At 37.3% G+C, this 9,887-nt stretch overlaps 1 protein-coding gene across 3 annotated transcripts; it reads left to right on the top strand.

Annotated features, from left to right (window-relative positions):
- Positions 1-2,518: 2,518 nt before the first annotated feature.
- On the top strand, positions 2,519-7,466 carry LOC107776783 (uncharacterized). 3 transcript variants are annotated; one of them, XM_016596706.2, is made up of 16 exons: positions 2,519-2,764; positions 2,848-2,890; positions 3,352-3,524; positions 3,729-3,824; positions 3,908-4,222; positions 4,315-4,437; positions 4,600-4,707; positions 4,782-4,892; positions 5,145-5,186; positions 5,288-5,379; positions 5,454-5,571; positions 5,922-6,010; positions 6,097-6,187; positions 6,282-6,370; positions 6,496-6,839; positions 7,142-7,466. In XM_016596706.2, exons 1-16 carry the CDS (start codon positions 2,732-2,734, stop codon positions 7,168-7,170), a joined length of 1,896 nt encoding a protein of 631 aa, XP_016452192.2. In that variant the 5' UTR covers positions 2,519-2,731; the 3' UTR covers positions 7,171-7,466. The 3 variants fall into 3 exon arrangements, with proteins under 3 accessions (XP_016452192.2, XP_075089185.1, XP_016452191.2); XM_075233084.1 differs by having other exon boundaries at positions 6,496-6,868; positions 7,094-7,466; XM_016596705.2 differs by having other exon boundaries at positions 5,142-5,186.
- The last annotated feature ends 2,421 nt before the right edge of the window (positions 7,467-9,887 follow it).

Below are 9,887 nucleotides of genomic sequence, written 5' to 3'. Positions count from 1 at the left end.
TCTTTTTCTTTTTTGGAGGGGGGGTCTTTTTGGCCCTTTGTAAGATATTATCTATTTTGGAATGAAATGACTATTGTCTTTTTGCTGTATGTTTTTGGCTCTTTTCGTCTTTCTTCGTATGCTTTTTACTTTGTAAGAGTTCCTGACTTAGTTGATGCGACCGAGGTTGAATGTCAATTAATTTGAGCGAGGTCAAATGTTGGTCGATTCGAACAAGGTCGAATGTTAATAAATTCTAACAAAGTGGAATGTTAATGAATTCGAATGGAGTCAAATGTGAGTCGATTCGAGTGAGGTTGAATGTGAATGTAAGTAATTCGAATGAGGTCGAATGTGAATAACTTCGAGCGAGGTTGAATGTTAATAAATTCGAGCGAAGTCAAATGTAAATAAATTTGAGCGAGGTCGAATGTTAATAAATTCGAGAGAGGTCGGATGTGAGTCGATTCGAGCGAGGTCAAATATGAGTCAATTCGAGCGAGATCGAATGTTTGACTCCTGGCGTGATATAGGAACTTGGTGGAGATGAAAAACTCATGTGTTTGTATATTTCGCTTTGTTTATACATTCATTGGAGAAGTATACATACATTGGAAAAGTTTGCATGTTTTTCTGAAGTCCCAGTCTATCTAGTCCCTTCATTGGTCGACCTGGAAAAGCAGTTGATAGGTCGAACGATGAACTTATACTTAAACTTCGAGACGCTCTCTTCATCACCACGTTAAAAACCTCCCCGAGAAAACCCAGTTGGGTCAAAATTCGGGTAAGGGAAAAAGAGTACGACTCGGAAGACGTCTATCCTTAGAAATTGAAGTATTTGAGGTGGACGACATTCCAATTATTTGGTAGTAATTTTCCTTCCATTGTTTCCAGCTGGAATGACCCTTTGCTCGCTGCCGCCGTGATTTTGTATGAGCTATCCCAATTGGTTCCCAGTTTGCCTTCTCGCATGTCTTTTCTTGCTTGTGTTTTGGCTTTGAGTACGTAGTCCCCCACATTGAGTGGCCTGATTTTGGCTTTTTTGTTGTAGAACCGCTCTGCCTGTTGTTTTTGAGCTATCATTCTTATGTAGGCCATGTCTCTTCGCTCTTCGGCTTTATCGAGGTCTTGCCTTCTGTTCTGGTCGTTGCTTGGCCCGCTTTCATTTGAGTATCTCAGACTGGGTTCCCCGACCTCAACTAGTATCATTGCATCAGTCCCATAGACTAGTGAGTGTGGTGTTTCACCTGTGCTAGTCTTTGGCGAGGTGCGATATGCCCATAACATTTCTGGTAGCACTTCCGGCCACAGTCCCTTGGCATTTTGGAGTTTCTTTTTCATGATATTCAATATTGTTTTGTTGGAGGATTCCGCTTGACCGTTGCCTGTGGGGTGATATGGCGTAGAGAGTATTCTTTTGATGTGCCATTTTTCGAAGAACTCGGCGGTATTTTTTCTAGTGAACTGGGAACCGTTGTCGCAGCTGATTTCTTTGGGGATGCCGAAGCGGCATATGATGTTTCTCCATATGAACATGATTACTTCTTGTTCGCGTATTTGGGCACAGAACTCGGTGTACTTGAGATCAGGGTACCATTAGTTGAAGATTCGGGCTTCAAACATTCCAAAGACGGCTTTCAAGACTCGCTATGGTCACTATGAGTTTTTGGTGATGTCTTTTGGGTTGACCAATGCCACAACAGCCTTTATGCACTTGATGAACAACGTGTTCCAGCCATATCTTGATTCCTTCCTTCATCATGTTCATATATGATATATTGGTGTACTCTCGCAGCTAGAAGGATCTGAGAGGCTCTTGAGGATCGTGCTCCAGGCTTTGAGAGAGAAGAAGTTATATTTTAAATTCTCCAAGAGCGAGGATCATGAGCAAAGTAAAGGCATGTATCAAGTGAAGCAATAAAGATGAAATAGTTGATAAGAAAATTTATTATAAAATAGTTGTATTTAATATGTTTCATTAATTTCAACGGACAACAACTTTCTATATTTTTTATATATTAAATTTATTTGTTATAAAATATTAATTCAATATTAGTTATTTTTAGACTTTATGTTGTCATTTATTAATTTCTTTCTAAGGGCAATACATACAATCATTTTATTTTTAAATCTCTAAAAGATCAACTATTCATTTTTTTTTAATTTTTGTGTTACTTGTTTATTTTAATCATAAAGTCATGCAACTAACAACAAATTTTATAACATAATCCCACAAAAAACTACAGAAATCACAATAAGGTATTTGAATTTTTTTTTTGACGCATGATTACTCTTTATTGAGCTAGCTAAATGGGATCAACATTAATCACTTTTATGAATTTATATTTTTAATTTAATTATTATTTTATAACTTAAATATATTATTTATAATATTTATATAATTTTCAAATTAATAATATACATTAATATAGGATACACACCCAAAACGACTACGCGGAGATTATTGATAAAAATAAAACCAAGCAAAATATCGTGTCAAGTGTCAACATAACAATCTTCTATTGAGAAAAATATCAGTATGCAAAACCCTAATTATAACTTATGAAATTGTCGCCGTTACACAAGTAGGGCTTACTTTTGCACTATAAAACCAAGGCTAAAGAAAATATCTCCTTCCCATTCTCTCTTTCGTTAAACCCTAAACTTCTCCTTAGGGTTTTGCAGTCTCCTTTTGCTGCTTTCCCCTTAATAAACCCTTTCCGTTCCTTTTTTGCACAATCAAAGGCTCGAAATGGGTAAATCTGCTAAGAAGTCCGCCACCAAGGTGACACTTGCATGCAATTTTTTTGCCTTTTTGTATTTATCTGTATAATTTTTGTTGATTTTTTTGGCGTTTCTTTTTTGGAGGTTGATGCTGCTGTAGTTGCTCCCACCAAACCCTTGAAGAAAGGTTTGATCTTTTTGCTTTTTTTTTTGTTTGTGGGTTTTAAGGTCTGAATGTTTTTGGTTCTTTTTGTTTGTGTGTTTTGAGGTTTGAGCTTGCTGGCTCTTGTTCTCTGTGGATTTAAGGTTTTCGTGAGGCTGTTTTTGGACATGACTTGGTTAATATTTGAAAAAGTAATATTTGATGTTAAATTCAAAAAGGTTATTTGGAACAGTTGTGTTTGGACATGGAAACAAGTTGAAGTTTTGATAGCGAACATTTCTGAGCAAACTTGAATAACACCTAAAAACCTGTTTTTCTGACCTAAAATTCTGTATTTCAAGTTTGATGTTGAAATATAATGGGCCAGTTTGATAAACAAACACTTATCTGTGTTGTGTGAGCATAAGAATGTTTTTTTTCCTGTTTCTTGGTAGAGGAGGAAATATTTGGTTGGTGGCTTGACTAATTTGTGTATGTGTTTACAGGGAAGAGGGAAGCTGAGGATGAAATTGAGAAGATAGTGAGTGCAAAGAAGCAGAAGAAAAATGTGGCTGTAGCACAAACTCTTGAGAAAAAAAAGAGTGATCCAAAGACTCAAAAGAAAAAGAAACAAGAAAGCAGCTCCTCTGACGATAGTTCTGAGTCAGAAGATGAGAAGGTAATACACACACATGATTGATTTTTTACCTGTAATTGTAAAGTCTGTCTAAATGGCAAGTGGATTTTATGTAGTGGTAGTTCATGACTTGGGTCTTTTGTTAGCTTGCAGCGTCTAGCAGAATTTTGATTTACATAATATATCTGTTGATGCCATCTACATATGCAATAATTATTGATTCTATTTTCTTATTTTGTTATGCAGCCTACTAAAGCAGTGGCGCCTCCTAAGAAAGTGGCTCCTGCCAAAAATGGGGAATTAGCCAGCAGTTCAGATGATTCAGATTCTTCCGAGGATGAAGTAAGTTACCCTCTTAGCAGTAATTCTCAATAATATTTTGGCTAATGTTTTAACTGTTCTTCTGTTGGTGTTGTTGTGTATAGGCTCCTCCTCCTAAGAAGGTTGTTGCAGCTTCAGCTAAGAATGGTGTAGCTGCTAAGAAGAAAGATGAGTCAAGTGATGATTCTAGTTCAGAGGATGATAGCAGCTCTGAGGAAGATGTACCTGCAGCCAAGAAACCTGCTGCTAATGGCTCTGCTGCAGTTTCTAAGAAAGATGAGTCAAGTGATGAGTCTAGTTCTGAGGATGATAGCAGCTCTGAGGATGATGCTGTTGCTAAGAAGGCTGCACCTAAAAAGGGTCTTGCTACTGCCGCCAAGAAGGAAGAATCCAGTGATGACTCCAGTTCAGATGATGATGTAAGGGCATTGTTAAGTGGCTTATGCAAATATTGCTTTGTTGTTTTAATAGTATTACTCCTTGTTGATATAATTGATTTTCTTTTTGACAGGAACCTGCCTCTAAGGTAGCTGCTGCTCAACCAGCAAAAGCTCCTCAAGCTGCGAAGAAGACTGGTGACAGCTCCGAAGAAACCGACTCTGATGAAGATGATTCTGATTCTGATGCAGACAAGGTTTGACCACTTGATATTTGTTTTTTGTTTTTGTTATTTTTGTCCTCTAGCCATTTCATTAAATCCATCATTACATAAGTGAGCATCTTGCTTGCTTGTTGATTATGTTATCTGTTTTTGCTTGCTTTTGCAAGGTTGTCTGATATTATTTTCTTTCTTTAGGGAAAGGCTGCTGCTGTATCTAAAAAGAAGGTTGAGTCTAGCAGCGACAGCTCTGATGACGAATCTGAAGAAAGTGATGAAGAAGAGTCGCAAAAAAAAAGGATCAAGGTCTTGATATGTTTCTTTTGTAATATTCCAACTTATTTCATCTTAGTTCATCGTCTAACAATTGTGTTTCACAGCCCTCTAGCACTCCAGCTGTCTCCAAGAAGGAGAGTAGTTCTGAGGAATCTTCTGAGGAAGACGAGTCTGAAGAAGAAGAGGATGAGAAACCATCCAAAACTCCCAAGAAGGTAAAATATGTTCTTATCTTTAGTTGATCAGCATATTCCTTTTGGCATAAGTAGATGAATTACATCTTTTCCTGCAGCTTTCAAATTAGTCACAACATGGTTCTTCCACTTGGATTAGCTGTATTATTTCCCCCCTTTGTTGTACTGCTGTTTACCCTAACTTGGCAGTTATCATCATGTTATTGAAGATTTTAATTTATAATTAATCAAGTTAATTCATGCCATAATGAGAGGATTTTCTTGCTAAAGCAGGATGCTGATGTAGAAATGGTTGATGCTGATTCCTCTAAAGCTGTAAGTGAAGCTTTAAAAAATTATATTTCTTGATTGTTAGCATTAGAAAATTATATTTGCGTTTTGTACAATTCTTGAACTGCTGTCTGTTCAAAATGCAGCAAAAGACCCCTATTACCCCTAAAGCTCAGACTCCAGGGACAAAAACATTGTTTGTTGGAAATCTATCCTATTCTGTTGAACAGGCCGATGTGTAAGTTACTATTTAACTTTTTCCGGTGCTTTGTTTGTGTGATAATATCTCGAGTTATAAGAAGGCATTTGCAGGGAGAATTTCTTCAAAGATGCTGGGGAAGTTCAGGAAGTGCGCTTTTCTACACATGAAGATGGTTCTTTTAAGGGCTATGGTCATGTTGAATTTGTAACTGCTGAAGCTGCACATAAGGTAGCATTTTTTTTTATTTTTATCTTGTCAAAAAGAAAAAAAGAGAAATTTAAAGGTTGCTTCTTTTCAATCCTTAAACATGAATCTTTTCTACAGTTACAATAGATGCATGCAATATAAATCCTACTTCAAACATATTGTAGAGCAATGTCTTTCATATATAAGGTAGTCAATTAAGGTAGTCATGCAGCCTGAGGCATTAATTGCGGCAATTTCCTAGTTTCTTCTGAGCTCTGCACACAGTATGTTTACTGTATACAAAAGTAGACACTGTCTATTACAAACATTGACCTGGTTAGTTTTCTTTAGTCCCCTGGATGGAATGCTATAATCTGTTGTATCCATTTTAGGCACTTGAACTAAATGGACAAGACCTCTTGGGCCGTGCTGTGAGATTAGACCTGGCTCGAGAGAGGGGAGAATATACACCACGAACTGGGTATGCAATCTCTCTCACCTTATTGTTTCCATTTATGATGAAAGTAGACACATCATTTCAAGTACGTGTTATCTTATGGTTTGTAGGAGAGAAGAAAACTCATTCCAGAGGCAAGGTAGAAGTGAAGGAACAACAATTTTTGTTAGGGGTTTTGACAAAAATGAGGCCGAAGACCAGGTCTTTGTCCTATATATATTTTTTTCTCTCCATTATTTTTGACACTTCACTTTGATGTCTTAAGATGGTCTAAATATTTCAAATACAATTTCAGATTAGGAGTTCACTTGAGGAGCATTTTGCATCTTGTGGGAAGATCTTTAAAACAAGAATTCCTACAGACCCAGAAGGCTATATTAAAGGGTGAATATTTCTCATTTTTATGTTCTTGTTTTCTCAATTTTGCGTTGTCTGAAATAATTTGTAGGTTAAGAGGCATTTGTTCTGTTTTGTACTGACGACTTTGTAAATTTGGCCTTCTCTTGCAGGATGGCTTATATTGAGTTTGCAAATGGTGATGGTGATACTTTGAACAAAGCTCTGGAACTAGATGGATCAGAAGTTGGAGGTTATAACTTGACAGTGCAAGAGGCAAAGCCAAGGGGTGACAGTTCTGGTGGAGGCAGAGGTTTTGGTGGTAGAAGTGGTGGTAGGGGAGGTGGTAGAGATAGTGGTGGCCGCTTTGGTGGCCGCTTTGGTGGCCGCGGTGGTGGACGCTTTGGTAGTGGTGGCCGTAGTGGTGGTGGCGGCGGCCGTTTCGGTGGTGGTGGCCGTTTTGGTGGTGGAGGCAGAGGACGGGGAACTCCCAACAGGCCAAGCTTCACTCCATCTGGTAATGTCATACTTAATATAAATTTTACTGTCTCAATTAAGTGTTAACAAAATGCCAGACCTCTCCCCCTCACCCTGTAGTAGAACATTTTGGTACACTACTGCACTAAATCTCAAACAATTGTTGGTTGGCTATAGGAATTCTCTTCATTTAATCTTATTAGGCCCTAAAAGAACAGAATAATGGCTCCAAAAATCTCTGTTGGGTCAAAATGTGTTTTGTTTTTCAAGTCAATTTCTCTTTTAATCCTCCAGTCTCATTGTTTTCTTGGCTAATTCTTTTTTACATTCTGGTAATTGCAGGTAAGAAGACAACCTTTAATGATGAGTAATTTCAAGTTCGGACTCTGGGGCCGACTTATCAACTTATCTCTCCTTAATATCGTCGACTTAGTTTTGGTTTTGAATATTATAAATTTGGGAGTTAAGCAAGAACTTCGGAATGTAGTAGTTAGTATAAGATTCAGTATAATTTTGTTTCCTTAAATTATTGCGTCATTTAAACCATTCTTTTTTGGGTGGAAAGTGAGTTCTTCATTGTTCATATTCAGTGGTTGGTACCAGACATCAGACCAAACAACCTTATATTCTGCTACCTATATTTGCTGTGAGAAGTTACTTTTATTCAGTTGGCCTTTTTAATTCCTTACCCCTTATTGACAAGAGAATTGAATACAAAAATGATGCGTACGCGGATAATAATGCTGATGATTATGTAGATGATTTCGTATGAAGTCGGGTGAGATTGTAATACCGAACTAAGCAAAAACGGGATTGATCCCCGTATGATTCTGATCTAATTTTTTTAAATTGCATCTGTTAAACTCTTATATTCTGCTACCTATATTTGCTGTGAGAAGTTACTTTTATTCAGTTGGCCTTTTTAATTCCTTACCCCTTATTGACAAGAGAATTGAATACAAAAATGATGCGTACGCGGATAATAATGCTGATGATTATGTAGATGATTTCGTATGAAGTCGGGTGAGATTGTAATACCGAACTAAGCAAAAACGGGATTGATCCCCGTATGATTCTGATCTAATTTTTTTAAATTGCATCTGTTAAACTCTAATTATTAATATAACTAATCAGATTTCAATTGTTAGATATTGATTCTTTTTCTGTGAGTAATTATTAAACAGTAATTTTAAATTTTTCTAACTACTTTTGCCCTAATCAATTCATGTCGCATAACATGCAATCAAACATTCGACTGTCAACACAATGCCCAAATTGATGCCCAGTACTGGCAGACCTAAACGACACCAAAATACAAACTAGAACGAAGCAATACGAAGGTCTTAAGAGCATACACAATTAGAAAAAAAAAAAAAAACTAATACACAAGCATCTTATGAGTATTTTTAATGAGAAGCGTTTATTTGGAAAATCATTTCCTTGAACTCCTTTTCACAAAATTATTTCACAAATGGTAATTGTACAATGTGGAGTATCGGCTATGGCCTATGAGTATGCAAGGTTTCCAACCACTCAAACAACTAGCAAATGATATGGAGTAGGAGATATTTGTGTAAGAAAATAACTTTTGTCTACGTGTTGGAAATAATTTACCCTTTTAGTTTAAAATTTTCTTTAAGGGAGTATGTTTAACACATTCAATGTTCTGAAAGCTGATTTCACCAAGAAAAATAATATTTTTAACAACAATTATTTCTACCTAGAGAGAATGTTTCTGGTAGATTCTCGTCTCAGATGAAGCATAGTCACATCACTTTTAGAAAAGAAAACAATAATGCACAAATTATGGAAAGGCTATAGTAACATGACGTATTACCAACACTAGCAGGATAATAAAAAAACTGAAGTAAAAGAAATATTGGTAATAATACAGGTCTAGGTATATAAAAAATATGAGAATACTATTAATCCTACAAGTAAGAGAAGGATACGCTCACAACTACCTATTAGCCTTCTACCTTTAATTTTCGATCTCCATACCTTCCTATCAAGGGCATTCTCTGTAAGCGGAAGATGTTTCATAACTTACCTTATCACCTCTCCCTAATATTTTTTAGGCATGTCTTTTCCCCTCCTCAGACCCACCATGACTAACCTCTCACACCTACTCACTAGGGCATCTGGGCATCTCCTTTTTAAATACCCGAACCATCTCAGCCTCGCATTCCGCAACTTTTATACCACGGGGGCCACTCCCACATTATCACGAATATCTTCGTTCCTGATCTTATCTTTCTTAGTATGTCAACACATCCATCTCAACATCCTCATCTTCGTTACCTGCAACTTCTGGACAGGAGAGTTTTTGACTGGCGAACACTCCGCTTCATACATCATATTTGACCTAACAACCACTCTATAAAAATTACCTTTAAGTCTCGATGGCATGTTCTTATCACATAGAACACCGGAAGCGAGCCTTCATTTCATCCATCTCACCCCAATACAATGAATGACAACCTCGTCAATCTCCATATTACCTTGGATTATAGACCTAAGATACATGAAACTCTCTCTTCAAAATGACTTGTGTATCAAGCCGCACTTCCACGTCTGTTTCATGAGTTACACCACTGAAACTGCACTCCAGTTACTCTGTCTTTGTCATGCTTAGCCTGAAACCCTTAGACTCCCAGGTTTGTCTCCAGACCTCCATCCTAGTGTTAATATCGCTCTTCGTCTCGTCAATTCATCCATTACCAAGAATGGACCCTACAACATGTACCTCTAGAGCAGGTAACCCTACACTGGTTCAAAGAATGAACCCTACAACATGTACCTAGAGAGCAGAACAGTGAGACCGATGCCCTTGCAAATTTGGGGTCATCAGTCAAAAATGATAAAATTAGCTCCGGGACTGTCATACAACTTTCAAAGTCGGTAGTCGAAGAAGGCCATGCCGAAATAAATTCCATAAGCCTAACTTAGGATTGGAGGAACAAATATATCGATTATCTAAAGAATGGGAAGCTTCCGTCGGACCCTAAGGAATCGAGGACTCTGCTAACGAAAGCTGCACGATTCACATTGGCCGGAGATAGAACATTGCACAAAAGGATGTTCGATG

The sequence above is a fragment of the Nicotiana tabacum genome, chromosome 16 (genome assembly GCF_000715075.1).
Source record: "Nicotiana tabacum cultivar K326 chromosome 16, ASM71507v2, whole genome shotgun sequence".
Classification (NCBI taxonomy): domain Eukaryota; kingdom Viridiplantae; phylum Streptophyta; class Magnoliopsida; order Solanales; family Solanaceae; genus Nicotiana; species Nicotiana tabacum.
The sequence above is the reverse complement of the archived record's forward strand: the minus strand, read 5'-3'. Positions and strand labels throughout refer to the sequence as shown.